The sequence below is a fragment of the Nomia melanderi genome, chromosome 8 (genome assembly GCF_051020985.1).
Source record: "Nomia melanderi isolate GNS246 chromosome 8, iyNomMela1, whole genome shotgun sequence".
NCBI lineage: Eukaryota > Metazoa > Arthropoda > Insecta > Hymenoptera > Halictidae > Nomia > Nomia melanderi.
Genome location: NC_135006.1, coordinates 17,925,865 through 17,941,077, shown reverse-complemented (window position 1 = coordinate 17,941,077; position 15,213 = coordinate 17,925,865). Strand labels below are relative to the sequence as shown.

At 47.0% G+C, this 15,213-nt stretch overlaps 2 protein-coding genes across 8 annotated transcripts in view; both read right to left on the bottom strand.

Annotated features, from left to right (window-relative positions):
• mtd (TLD domain-containing protein mustard) overlaps positions 1 to 9,511 on the bottom strand; it is a 203,725-nt gene extending 194,214 nt beyond the window's left edge. For both annotated transcript variants that reach the window (XM_076369879.1, XM_076369882.1), the window contains exon 1: positions 8,905 to 9,511. In XM_076369879.1, coding sequence (XP_076225994.1) covers positions 8,905 to 8,924 — 20 coding nt within the window. In that variant the 5' untranslated portion in view covers positions 8,925 to 9,511. The remainder of the gene's footprint in view (positions 1 to 8,904) is intronic.
• A 1,223-nt stretch (positions 9,512 to 10,734) lies between these two features.
• LOC116423889 (uncharacterized) overlaps positions 10,735 to 15,213 on the bottom strand; it is a 43,335-nt gene continuing 38,856 nt past the window's right edge. For all 6 annotated transcript variants that reach the window (XM_031969604.2, XM_076369628.1, XM_031969597.2 and 3 more), the window contains exon 6: positions 10,735 to 15,081. In XM_031969604.2, coding sequence (XP_031825464.1) covers positions 14,867 to 15,081 — 215 coding nt within the window. In that variant the 3' untranslated portion in view covers positions 10,735 to 14,866. The remainder of the gene's footprint in view (positions 15,082 to 15,213) is intronic.

The window sequence follows — 15,213 nt, the reverse complement described above, 5'->3', positions numbered from 1 at the left end:
CACCGATCGATCCGAAATCGGTTCGCCATTAGCCGCGGACCGGTGATTTAATTATTCGATCGAGAAAAACAAACAGTCGAGCGTATTGTCTCGGCGTTGTACGGGGTGTCTCGGTGGGAATTGACACTTCCACGATGGAAAACGCAGTGCTGCGTCATTTCGAATTCTTTAGCTGAAAGAAAGCTTATTGAAACCATCGGAACACTGGATTGAACTAAACGAAACCGATATAAAATAATCACATTTATATAATACATGACTAACGAACGATGGAATTGTTGAATACGAATTCACTGACGTCAGATCTAAGCGAGCTCCGCTGCAATTATCGTCGATAATATTTTACGACTGCCTATGGGTGCCAACAGTATAACGAAACCAAATTTTTCAAGCACTTTTAGACGCCATTAGCAGCTGAGTTCAAAACAGAAACTGTTATAATAGATTTTAGCGTCGACCGTCGCAAAAGCGTTAATCCTTCGCGATCGAATGCCGCCGTAATGGCGACTTCGAGCTGTAGTATCTCAAATCGAAAGCTGCGATCGAATCGTTTCATTTTTCGAATGAGAGACTGATTCGCGGTTTTCTACTTTTGTAGTATGTAAGACGTCGATGAATTTTCAGTCTTTTCGACGAAGTTCCTTTTATCAGGTCACCCTGTATCCGCGTCGAGAATTATTCGAGGCACGACGAGCCGGAAAATCGACGCGTTTATAACAAAGTTACAACTTCCCCGCGATCGATTACCGTATCCTCCTTTTTCTCCCGGCGAATCTTCCGATAAGATGCGCTGACTGTGACCGATGAGATGCCGGGGTAATTACCATTACGATCTTCATGCAAATAACCACTCTCTTTCCTGAATTATTTCGCGAAGGCTTGAACGAACGGAGAATATTCATATTTCACCGGGGCGAATTATGGAATCTTGGAAAAAGAAGCCCGCGAGTCGACGGAGATTGATAAATGACGGAGACTGATGTTTCGCGGCGAACGGAAAATTTGATAGTGATAGAGGAATTAACAGAAATTAATGAACGAGTACTTTTGTATTATAATCGAACCATAGATACAGAATAATTCTATATTCTATAATCTCTTTAGCTTTATTCTGTATACAAGTATATCTATCTACAATATCTATAGTATAAATGTAAGGAGATATTAAAAAACAAAGTAGCTACTACATCTGTAGCATAAACTTTCTGAAATTTTCTTAAATTTACGCTGTAGTTCTAGCAAGGAGAAATCAGAACGGTTTATTAGCGTTCATTAAGGTAAAATGAACAAACCCTGCGGTTTTTCGCAAAATTCTTTCCGTGCCACGAACGCATAAAGATGCTATGCGGCCGGGCAATTACTCTCCTCCGATATTCCCGAGTTAATGTCTTTAGTTCTTGTACCGGCGATTTACTCGACACGCTTTCCGTGAGAACGAACAATATGCCCGCCGATCGCCGGATCGAAGAATCTATTATTAACGATTAGCTAATCCGTGGACTGCTGGATTGATATATCCGCGAAGTACGAGTGCAGCACGGGTATATAACAACGTACCGTGTGCGCCTTACCCTTTGTCCTACAATATCCCGTTACACTAACGGTGAAAGTTTCAAACTGAATTCCGAAACTCTGGGAAGAGACGCTAAGCAACGATCCCCGTTACCGAAATAACCAAAAACCGAGGATAAAAATCGAAGGGCTACGCGACAAGTCGGAAACAAGCCACAGGCTAAACAAGCGACGAAGGGCGAACCGCGCGGAAAATCGAGAAGGAAGCGAGCAAAAAAGGGAAAGGCTTGCGAGACGGACAGGGGACGGGGAGGGTACGTTGAAAAAAGCTGCTGGAAAAAAAGGAACGCCGACAAGGCCGCCTCTAATGAGAACTCGAGCGATTTTCCATCGGTTTTCCGGCGAAGGTCGCGGCCGAGGCTCGGGGAAAATGAGAAAGAACCGTCCTCCTTGTTTCTCGTCCCTTCGCCGATGATTTTAAGCATCGTGGCCTGCAAAGGGTTGACACTCGATCTTCCGCATTGTTCCTGGAGCTGTAAAGAAACTTCTTCGGCTAAAGTTGTCTCGTATAATGAGAAATATAGCGTGGCAATTATGCAGTGTAATTTCGCTGCGAGTCGAACCGTTCCGCGAGAATCTTCCGGGCTTTCTTTCGATTTTCCCGGTGCTTAGAGGCGGAGAGTCCTTTTCCGAGAAACCGTCGGTAGCTTCGAGGACGAACGGGGTTGAAAAATGGCGGACGACGTCGGGCGAGGAACGTGGGAGGGAAATAATGAGCCGACTGGTTGTTATTATTACGTACGTGTTGTTGGCCGGGTTCAACGTGTCTGGCAAGCATTGTTTCCTCTTCCAGCCGGCTCAAGGACTGCACGGGACAATGGATCGCGCATCGATTGCAGCCCCTCCCCTATCTATCTCTCACCCTTCCTGCGGCCCGACTCTATCCGTCTCGTCTGCACCGTCTGTCTTCATCTTCTGTCCGATGCCGCTCACACGCGTGAAACCTTTCGAGCGGATCTCGAATGCTGTTCTTCGGACAAGCGATCCCTCGACTGTCTTCACTGAAAAAGGGGAATTTTCTTCGCGTGCGCTGGTTTTGAAGAGGCTTCGAGCGTTTCGAACTGTTCGGAGAATCGAGGATGCATCCTTCGATACGCGCAGATTTTGTTGGGTACGACACCGGTTTTAAATTAATACAGTTCACATAGCAGTGTTTCTTTGCGATTAAATCAGTTTCATTTTCGAGTAGTTCCCGGTTACTTTCAAATTGCATTCACGGTTTTTATCTCCGGTAGAATGCAAGGTTTCATTTAAACTACCATTACGAGCGTTCACTTCAGTTACAGGAAACACGGGGAATCCGATATCGATAACTGAAGTAGATTATTTGTTATAGATTTCCCTACGCCGTTGTAATCCTCGATTTCAACGGGCGAAAAGTGTTGAATTATTGGAAAATTGCTCGCGTTTCCCGAGATCCATTGACGTCAATGGAAAGAAGAAAAAACGGAAATCATACAATTTCCCGTTAAAGATGAATTCACGTTTTGTTCCCCATTCTGTCCGTTCGATTTCTGCCGTTGTAACGACCGTTGGTCGCGCAACAATGTCGGACAGCCGGCCCGTTACAAAGAATTAATAAGCTGTTCGCATGAAACTTCAAATAAACTCGATACTCCGCGTGTCAACGTATGCAGCCCACGTTCGTATGTAAAACATTCGCTGAGATTACAGATTACGTTCTCCGACTGACGGTGGCCGATCGCGTGCAGCCATTAACCAAAGAAGCATTGTAACGAAAAACAGTGTCTTCATCGGTCACGGAACGGTGCTCCGTAAATTGTCCGACGCGATCTCGTCGAACCGCTTGAGTTGCGCAATAAGTCGTATCAATTAGAGAGACCGAGAAATTGCATATTATGCACGGTATCTCCGCGAGCCCGTTTATCCATCGACGTACGTGTCACGGGGGAGATATCGCGTTTAATAAAATAAATCAGTATATCTTTAACAGGAGGTATTTCACTTGCGAATATATTATTTCCCTAATAAGATCAGACCGTGGAATGATCTATTGAGGAGGAGAATGACAAACCGTGACGTTCGTTAAGTGACTGAGCGCTTTATTAAGGTTCCGATGGTCTTTTATACACCTCGAGAGAGGGGCCTACGTGACCCTTGATGCGTTGTTCGTGTCGTGTGTGGTCTGGCAGGATGTGTTCCTCCTTTGGGAGGAAACTCCCAAATTCAGCTCTTCCCGTAAAAAAAATTAAAGGTTACCCATGGATTTCTGAGTAGTCTGTTAAATTTGAAACGGAAGGGAACGAAGGAATCCTTCGGTTCGGAAAGATTTTCTGACTACCGATGTTCGAGTTAACGAGAAATCCCAGGAATGTAATCACGACTGATTGTAAACGTGCATAACAGCGACGAGCGAGGAACTGTTATTCCCCGGACCGTTTAATCCCGTCGCCGTCGTTGTAATTCCTTCTCAGGCGCAGCGTGTCCATCGTAAACCTTTGTAATCGGGCTCGCTCGAAAGAGTTCCCGTTTTACGCGAGAAAGGAATCGGACACGAACGAACGAACGAAGTCGCGCTACGTGACCGAATTAAATCCTCGCGGATGATAACGGCGTCGTTTCGAATAAACGCGCCCGACTGTTCGTAAACACCCTGAATTCCTTCGGTTGAACGTCCACGCAATTTCCGTGAATTGCTCCTCGACGTTCGAGAAGATTCATCAGCGACTTGGTCGTTTCGTTTATAAAGCTGCTGTGCCGAAAGAATTCTCCAACGTTCTTAAAGAAACTTCGTTGAACCGCAGTGTCTTGTTTATAACGGAAAGATCGATCGTTCGGCGTTCGACCGTTCGAGGAAGTATTCCGAGGAGCTTCTGGTCGAAGCAAAATGGCCTGTCGAACACGGACGGCGGATCGAGCCGATAAATTCCTGGCCGAGTATCGGAAAGGACAGTCCAGATCGCGAGGCGGTTCAAATGCCTCGATAACCGACACGAGTCGGCCTTGACGGAGGCGAGCCGATGCATAATTCTAAATAAACCGCCTGTGCCCATGTACTTGAATCTATTTCCGAAGTGGCAGCGGGCAGCCGTTGCACAAGGAACCTTATCGGCGAATACCATCTGCGCGATTCCGCCGTTCGCGCTTCTTCGACGCTGGATTTTCGCTGGCCTCTCGAAACGAGCGAGCGCCGATCCGCGCGAAACGTTCCATCGAGCCCGAGAATGATTTCACGGATAAAAATAATGAAGATCGTGCACCTCGTCCGTCGCTCGGAGGCGTGCCGATGATTCCGGACGATAAACAATTTCGATTCGACGCCTGCAACCGATTTTGCCTCGGGATCTCAGTGGAACAGTTCACGAGGCCTCGCGATACGAATCTATGAATAATTCGACATTCCGAGGATTCCTTAATTAATCGAGGCGCTTAGACAGATTGATGAGTTACTGCTGTTACCGTGCATGACGTAAGAAAGAAGAATTTCGAACGGGTCTTGTACTTTCCGTCGAATTCTGCGCGAACGAGGAATACGCCTCTTACTTTAGAGACACGTTACTTGTTCCATTATTAAGATGATCAAGATGCTGAGAAATTCCAAGAGAAATTCCAAAGGAAGCTCTTGGAATCTGCTTTCCCAATTTCGATGACAAATTATAAATAGCTGTGTTACTGCTCGTTCCAGTATTACAAGGAACGCGATCGACAGGTGCGTTCGGCTTCTTCGACAAAGAACGGCAGCCAAGGGGTGCAACGAACTGTCTAGCAATTAGGAAAACGCGAAAGAGGATCAAAGGGATGAAGAGGAGGGGATGGGAGGGCGGTTCAGCCATAGAATTTCGAGAACGACAGATAAGGCACGTCTAGGCAGTGTGTCGCGACGATTCAGCGGACCGGTGTGTACCCGGTGCCGCCAGATTATGGCACATTTGCTTAGATACAAGCGTATCTGGGCGCACATCGAGCCGCGGTTACGCGAGCGTTTATACTCGGCCGGCGTTTCGAGCTCCGGCGCGTGACTGGCACTTCGACGAGCCCTTGTTACAACTCCCGCCGACCTATCGCCGGTTCCAGCGAAGAGTCATCCCGGTTTTTGCCCCCTTCAACCCCTTCGCGCTAAACGCGCCGCGATCGGTCGGACGAACGATTTGAAAATTTAAACATTCCACTATATAATTCGATTAGCACTTTGCCAAGTGAATGCTCATGGAAACTCCGGTTCAGTCGAAGCAGATTTCTTAACGAAGCAGAAACTAAGAAGAAGATTAATAGCTCTGTCTTATTTCTCGGTAGTTCCAGTGTTAACGAGTTCTCGAATCTTCGAAAAATTGAAAGTTCGATTCGTTCCCCTTCATTCTGTATCCAGATACTCAACTGGTTACGATAGACGGTGCATACAGTGCCGGTGCGTTTAGTGTTCGCCAGTTAACAGGGCAATTCAGTCTGAAATGCCTCTGGTGGGCTGTGCAATAGAATCAAGCAACGACGAGCATACACGTCGAGCTGAAGCAAGATGAACAACGATTACGTGTTCCTTTGAACAAGTACTTCGAACAAATAATTAATCGTTGAAGAAATTAGTATTGTTTTGAGGTTTAAGCTGACGAGTATGTTATAACGAGTATTATAGGACGTTTCAGTTTTAATTTCAGAAGAATTCATCGGTTCATTCCGATTCCATCGGAAGTTCCTCTAATTCCGACACAAAAATGATCGAATGTTGCCAGCGAGCGCCGCTTTGCGGGCTGAATCGCGCATTCGATGTGCGAGCACGAAACCGCGTGGGCTGGCATTCGCTAGTAACGTGACGGAGCATATCGATCCGTCGGCGACGGTGGGCCTCGCCGTTTTAACGCGGAATAATACAATTCCAGAAACACTACAACGACGAAAACGTCGATCCATCTATTGGGTCGTCCCGTAAATAATGCGGTTTTTTGTTTCATTTTTCAAACTTAACAGAAACAAAACCTTGTTCAATCTAGAACATACTTCCCTTCGTTATCTGTAGACAACGAATTAATTTCTAAGAAAATTAAGATAAAATAGCACACGAAATCCGCATTGTAATTATTTTATTTGAATGATTGCATAATATACGACGCTATAGATATCTTAGTTTCCGAGAATAAAGGCGGTATACTGGGATGACCCAATATAACCAGCCGCAGTGCGAATTTACGGGACGCCCGGTATCACGGGGAAACCAACGATGGCCGTTAATCGCGCTCGATGCCGTAATTCACCTTCACCGTACGGGTCAGATGCCACTAATGTGTCGCGATCACCGACGCACGGCCGGCTACGCGTGTAACGGCTGTCTCTGAGTTGTCCGATATCGGCGTATCGACACTCGGCTCTCTATTACATCCACTGTTCCAGCGTCTCGAAGAGGACAATTAAACAGATTATAACAGGAATTCGTTTACCAAATTAACACCGGTAACCGACACGCGACAGATCTTTAACGCGTCGAGCGCCGCACGATTTTGCCGAGAGAAAATAATGAAAATAATGTGACATCTTATGCGGTATTCCTTGTAATATAGAAAAGTTTTCGAATATTCATCGTTTAATCGAATGAATGATAATTCCATTTGGTTGAGGTCACCGGTGACCCCCATGGCGACTAACGTGTTAATCTGTAAACGAACAATCTGACAAATGAGAAATGAAAGTCATAAAAAAGTTCGTAAAATGATTCCATAGTTGTAGACAGTCTACGTCATTTTATAGTAGTACTAACAGCTCGAGACAAAGCGAGTGGACCTCTAAAACATTTTAGCTCCTCCCACAGTGGAAACCGAAAATATTGTTCCGTGAGCGAAGAATCTGATTACTCTTGCTAATGTATTACAATGTAAATAGTGTGGACGCGAGGTCAGTCGAACGCGTGAAGCTGTCGGTGGACGCGTCGACAGCAGGTGTATCGTAGTGGTATCATCCTGCCAACGAGAACTTCCGTAGGCAACGAACTAACGCGATCCAGCTAGTCATGCTGACGAAAGAGCGGAGCGTAAAAGAATGCAGTCGCACATTGTGGGTCCTTTATCGATCACCGAGCAGTTAGCAAACAGGATCAGATTGTAGTTGAATGCTCCGGAAGATATCACCTAGCAACGGATGCGCCCAACTTTGGGAATTCCTGTGGGATTAACCCTTTGCACTCGAGAGGTGCCTCTCAGTCACCATTCGAGATTGATGCACCAAAATTGTAAAATTTCGTATTTAACATCAAGTCTCGAGTAATCTGTCGATACGTGAAAAGTGGAAACAGAATACCATTGTTCCCCTTATTTTGTGAATAGATCCCTCGTCGAGTTAGTTGAAAAAAATGTCATCTATATCTCATAAAAATAAATATTTCTAGTGACAAATTTTTGGAGCGCAAAGGGTTAACAGGTTGACCCATCCGAGAGCGATTGCACACCGCGCGTGCAATAATAATAATAATGTCCTCACGACCGTGTTCGATAAAAATCGCCGTCTCGAATGGGTTGAATCGAATACTCGAGGAAACCACGTCGCCGCTCGAATATTTTCTCCGACGTGACGGAGCCGCGAAGAAACCATCGTCGAACGACGCTAACCACAGAGCGCAGCGACAGGCGCAGGGTAATTTGAACGTGACGCGTGGGAAGCGCGCGCGACGTCGCGAGAAGAGGAAAATGATCGGAAAAGCGTGGGCATTGATAGTCGAGAGGCTCGCCGACGGCACGGGCCAGCACGCCGCTCGGCAGGCCCTCGTCCGGCAGTCAAAGCCTCGCGAAGAGAGAGGGAGATTGTTTAAAACACCTGGCAAGGTCGCGCACGGAGCGTTGCCGAGCGTCGCGAGAGCGAGCGACAGCCGGGAAGCATCGCTCGTGCCCGTCGAGAGACACCGTCTCGTCGGCCGAGTCTGCCGAGACGAGAACGAGAGTAAAAAAGAGTGACACAGATTCAAGTGCAAGGTTGGGTACAAGCTTGAAGGGGACGTTTCAGACCCGTCGAGATATTTCCGTCTCGCTCGCTCCCGGCAGCTCCAGGACAGGGGACGGAGGCAGGCGGAAGCGAGGGATCGATCCCTATGAATGAATCTGAAATTCTACCCCGTCCCTCGGATAACCTCTCACTCTCTGGCAGCTCCTACGGGCTGGCCTATCCCGAATTTACTCTCGGATTAGTAACCGTGTCAGGCTCGTAGGCCGCGGACACTTTCGCATCCGTCACTTTCACCATCGCCCACGCATCGGGCTAAAACCGTCCTCTAGATGTTTCTCCGCGGTCTGTCGTCGACGGTGTACCGTCGAATTCGGGAATATTCCCGAGACGAGCCTCGGGCAGGGTGTCGAAGGCAGGATCGATCGGGAGTAAAAGATTGCAGGCACTTACATTTTTCCGTGGTCCGCCATCGGGAGGGTGGTTCTCGTGCAGACACGTCGTCGCCCTCTCGAGAGCACTCGATATCAGGCCGTTGCAGCTGGTGTACGCTGGCTGCTCGTCGACGGTGGAGCGGCTTTCGTTAGCGGAATGCCGGATTCTGGCGCCTGTGGAGCGCGGAGAAACGCCACGACGATCACGGGGATGCACGGGACGGTGCACACGGCGGCATAGAGCAGCCGGCCCGACGCGGAACGCGAACACGGGGAACAGGGGGAACAGGGGGAACGGGGGGAACAGGGATGCCGAAAGGGAAGAGGAGTAACAGAAGTGACAGGAACGTACCGCGTGCGCGACGCCGATTCTTTCTCGCCGTGCTGTACCCACCGTAACTCTGGCTGTCTCGCTCCGACCCGCGAGCCCAACACCGAGAGCTACCGTGGAACGAACGGGCTGGCCGCCGATCGATCCGCGAGGACGCGAACGCGGAACACGCGCGTTCAACCGTAAGAAACACGCGGGTACCGTCGCCGCGTAACGATGCCGCGATACACGACCGCAGGAAGCTAGTTTTTCTAGCGAAAATGCGATTACGGACACACCACAACTCCCGGCCCAGACTGACATCGATTGTTGACGAGCGTCTCGGCCGATCGGTGCCGCTGCCGACGTCACTGTCGCGCCATCTCGCGGGGATTACTGCCAGCGAGAATCGACTTCGATATATCTCGATTGGCGATGGCGGGATCTGTCTTTTCGGGATAGTGGCTTAGAGGCGTAGGACGTAACGAGTAGTGTAAGATTTATTTTTACCGTTTTTGTGACACGTCGTGTTGACCGAGGGTGTTTTTTGTGGCAGTGTTGTAAGTGGTAAGTTGGATAATTGTTTAATAATGAAATAGGGTAAGATAATCGCATAACGAGGTGTAGGATGTAATAGGTAACATTTTGGTTTACCATTGTCACGCCATGTGCTGTTATATCGACTAAGGTTTTGCATGGCAGCGCTTGAAATGGTAGGGTAGATAATTGTTTAACCCTTTGCACTCGAAACAAGATACAGATGATATCGTTGCAAACTATTTTAACGACAATTCACAGGTAAACGAAACTATCTCATTTAATATTTCACAGCAATACAAAGTTTAATTTGAAATACTAAATATTCAGCTTCGCCATTTTTCTATATCAAATCAAATGGTGACTGAGAGTCGCCTCTCGAGTGCAAAGGGTTAATAATAAAATAGGGTAAAATAATCGCATAGACGAGGCGTAGGACTCCGATCATTTTACTCTATGTAGTTTTCTTGTTGACCATTCGCTGGGCGTAGAGGATAAAACAGAATCTTTGATTTCTGCACAATCGATAGTTCGAACATGTGACGAGCCGTTACGTGGATGTAATTAAAGGGAGAAAATGAATATTTTGCAAGGTCAATTTAAAATATGCAGCGTTTTTAAATTGTTTTATAGTTTTTACAATCAGCGCCAACTTCGGCGAAAGGCTCAAACCGCTAGAAGTCTGTGCTACTTGTCTTCGTTCGGTATCTGATCGATAACGATCATTCGGTAACGATCGGCTTGCGACTTTTGCCGTAGATAGCGCCAGTTGCCTTTTTCATCGTATCCAGTGTGGAATATTAAAATACGAAATACAAAACACGAATTTGTTTGAAAATTCTTTATAGGAAGCACCTTCATTGTAACAATTTTAAAATAAAGATCTTGAAGTGTCTACTACATAATAACATTCAAATGAATATCAGTAAAAATCGTATCAGTTAATAGATAAAGAAATGAATAAATTTCAAAGGAAGGAAGGACATAAGTGGTAGAACGACGTAATATTAGAAGTGATTTATTATTAACTTCATCGTATTCGTTGTACATGATATAATAAACCTATTGTAATCGCAAAGTACCGGTCTGTCGTCGAACAATCCGATCTCGATCGTTCCGGATCCGATCCACGCGTCCACTCGTAAAGTCGGCCACCCTGAAACAGGCGTACCCTTCCACGGGGAGCGATAAAAAAGAAACGTACTTCGCAAAGACGAACTTGTGCAGGCGAAGAACTCGTTTATCCGAACAACCGACAATGAACAAACACCGGATCGAACCTCTCTGTGCTTCGGAGGACACAGAAATCCGTAATCGCAAACGAACGAACCGTTGTATCGTTTCCGTTTCTACTTCTTATCAGCCGCGATGCACATGGGATCACAGTAAAATCGCAAGTTAACGTTTGTTCGGCAATCGTTCCCTCTGTTCTCCATGTATTCGTTCGTCGTCTCCTATTTATCAACGATCTCGCGCCAGCGATCTTTCCTTTCACGAATAACGATCGCGATATCCCTTGCTTCGCGTAAATTCAAACTCTTTTAACAATTTCCTTCGTTTTAGTTCTTCAAATTCGAACCGACGGTTCGCGTTTTCCTTAATTTCCTTCTGTTCTCGGTAAAGATCGAGACTGGAACTGAAAAATCGCCAACGCGACGCTTCAACGATCGTAGTCTTATACTTAAGAGCGTCTCTTGTTCCACTTGGTTTTGTTTCAGCTAGTTTTACGAACGGGACGTATTGGTTTTGCGTTTCACGCCGCCGGTTCGGGGTTGCGCGGTGTCCTTAAAAATCTACTTTACCGATCGCGCCTGCGCAATCATCCTAGCTATTGTCTGGTATGCAACAAGCGTATATTGACTATACGTTCCTATGTGTTTTTTCGCTTTTTCTCGGTCTTCCCTTATTACTGAGCTGCTTCTTCCCTGGCCTGCACCGCTTTTCTCGGTTTGTACTACTTTTGATGCCGATTCACGCTACTCGCCCTCTTCCTAGATACGTCTACCGGGCACCTAAGAGAGATTTCTTCTGTTTTATTAAGCTTCCTCCCGAAAAGGACACTGAAAAGACCTGTCCATCCGATTCCGCGGACGAAGGGGACGCGAACTCGTGAATTAAATGGCGGTCGTGTCGATTGCCTTACGATTTCTCTCGAATTTTCAATGATCAATGAGATTTACATGCGTTTAAATCAACAGTTCTGAATTCGAACATTTTTATCAGGTTCTGTTCGAAACCTTCGTAACGTCTTGCTGATTAAGCCTGTCCTTGATAAATTCTCTTCTTGTTCATTAAAGAAACGCAGATTACAACTGATATCGATACAACTGATCGACACAAGAATTAGGTCTAAAGAAGTTGAGGTCCTTCGCGCCACTTAATTCACAAATCCCGTCGAACTGTCCGCGGACGACTCGAAAACCACGCTAGCGTCCATAATCCAGGCAAGGATATGTAATATCAAACGGTCTGTGAAACGTTAATCGATAAAAGATTCTCGGATTAGAATTGCGGAGCGTCGTTCCGACGTATTAAGCTGCAGATGCGCTAACAAGAGACTCGCGTGCTTTCCGTCAGCGACTCGCAGAAGCGTAACTTCTGTTCGAATTGATTTTATTAATACTTTACACGCGTTAACACGTTGATCGCCACAGCAATCGTCGATGATCGGAGCTTCCAAATTGCTTGAGAACGATCACAAGAAGAAAACTTATTACCTTCAAAGCAAATTCCGACTTGCGTTTCTCCCTTCTTTGAATTTCCAAATAGTTGACAGTAAAATGTTGCAAGAGCTTGGCGACAAAGGTAAATAATACGTCAAAGAATATCAGGCGAAAAGCTCGAAATTCCTATATCACCGTGTCAACGTGTCAATGGAGTCGCCGCCGGAAAGAAAATATCGCGAATGATCCGCTAGCGAGTCTGCCCTTTTACAATAGCCACTAGAAAACCGTCGAGGAGCGTCTTTGGTTTCTCGCCTAGAAGTCTGTCCCTGTAGGGGACTCTCTACTCGCTCGAACGTTCGTTTGCGTAGATAAAATGAAGTACAGAAGGAGAGAAGGATATTTAGATTAACCGCGCGTCTCAATCCGTTTTGTGATATATACGGCGATCGTTCGAATATCACAGTTTATCGAGTATATGATATGTAGTCAGCGATTTTAATCGATAAGTCGTTCGATAAGTAATAAAACTTGTGTTTACGTTGTATCCTCTATATATACGTGTGTCCGTCTGTGTGTGTGTGTGTGTGTGTATGTGTGTTTCGCGTGTCGTGTGTGCGCGCGCTGTCGGCGGAACAAATTATGAATGGCTGTTGCGCCCGGGCCTCTTTTCGAGTGGTCCTTTTAAGCGGTCCTCGCGAGTGAAATTACTGTCGATAGCTAGCGATTATCAACCGTGGTCCAAGTCCGACTGGCCCTTGACTTCGCCGTTTCGCTGCGTTTGCGGGGCAGCGTTTGTTCTAGAGTCTGGCAAAGCGACGTAGACGGTTTTCAGGAGAAACCGGTGAAATCGGAAGGGTGGAGAGTAAAGAAAAGTTGAGTATATAGAGGAGAGTCTTCGAGTAAGGAGTGAAACGTGAATAGAGGAAGAAGAATTCTTGAATTTGATTTGCAAGTGAATGTCGAGTGAAAGCTCTATAATAACCGAAACGCGAGTGCAATATCACAGAGAAAGGGTTACTTAAATATCGAAAGAAGAATGTTCGAGTACAAATGGAAGGGTGCACCAGTAGAGAACAAGAGCATACACGATCGTACGACAGCAAGGCGAAAAAATCGGAGAAATAAATTCGCAAAAAACAACCAGTTAGCACCGCGTTGCCAGACAAAATTGCCGACAGCACCGTGTCCCCTGTGTGCATGCAAATACGCGCGTCCTCGTCCCATCGGGCGAACGCAGCGTTCCGCGAATGAACGTCCGCCTGAACGTTCCGATGAAGTATGCAAAGTCGAAAAATACAAACTGGCCAGAGGCGTAACTAGACACGGGTCGTGCAGCCCGGAAGCGTACCAAGATTCGTTGAGAGATTATTCCCTAAAGCGTATACGAAGAGCGTGTCGCGGGTCCTCTTTGGCCGCGGTTCACGCGACTTCCGGTCCACGCGGCGCGTACCCACGATCTTGTCCTCGATCGACAAGACGAATCGACCGACGTGTCGCGAACAGCGTGCCAGGTTTCACGCCGGTAACACGATGACACGCCGCTGTACGAAAATAAGTGACTCTTATCAAACCGGAAACAAGAAGATTCTGCCTGCCGGCGTGTCGCGCGTTGATGGACAACTGGCGCAGCGAGAACTTTTCGGGGAATCCCTTCGAAAGACCTGCACTTGACCGTTTACACTCGGAAAGCGACGCTTCATGTAAAATTCGAACGTTTGACGTATCACGCGAAACGTGGCGGGCGTTAACATTGAAATGCCGGAGTATTAAAATATATCGAAAGGAGCTGAAATAATGGAATATTGAAACGTTAAAGCATTGAAGTATTGAAACGCGTATCGGAATATATCGAAATAGGTTCAAGTACCTCGAAACGATGGAGTATTGACGTAAAATATCCCAGTCCCCAAATTTACTTTCGATTTCCCTTTACTCGTCGCGAATATCTCCAATAAAGGAACATTCAAGTGCAAAGGGATAACCCTCGACATTTCAACAAGCATGAAACTTCAAGCAAAACACTTCATTCCTAGTCAATTGAGTCAATCTCTTCGAATTCCGGCTCTTCCATCAACACGCCACACACGTGGCGGCCCGGTTTTACGATTCACCGAAACGAGCCTCGTAAAAGATCCCCCTTACATATCTGTTAACAATGTTACACATGGTTCGTCCCTTTTATTATTTCTTCCTCGTCCAAGCTTGCATCTCGATCAACGTGTTCGAGATCAAACTCTCGTCCCGAATAAATCGCGCGTTTCGAACGCATTGGCAAAAGATCGCAGCAGCCTCTTCAAGGGAAGGAGCGAGTCCCGCGTGCGTAACAATGGCCGCCGGACTGCTCGACAGCTTTCGTCGAGCTCGTCGACGAAGGTTCGACGACGAATCTTCTTCCGGATGTTTCAAAGGGTGGCTCTGTCCGGCCACCCGACGCCTGTCCTAGCCCGGCGTCATCTTTTCTTGAGGAATCAGAAGCACACGGACGGCCTGTAGAGGCCGGTGTAGCCGCAGAGCCTGGCGCGCAACGCCGGCAACAAAATGGCCGCCGCGGATAGATTGTCTTGCAGCTGCGAGCACTCGCAGATCAATAGGTACATTTTGTCGCCCTGCGACATCGACTTGTGCAGCGTGATGCGTCTGAGCCCAACCGATTTCGGCAAGTATCGGTACATCATGCGGGCGCCTGCAAAAGAAATTCGATTGGCGATTACGCGTCCAGGCTAGAGATTTCAATGAGCGATATTCGTCATCCGGAATTGCGATATGTAATCGATACAGAATATTAGGCATCTCGTAACGCGGTTTCTTCTGCTCG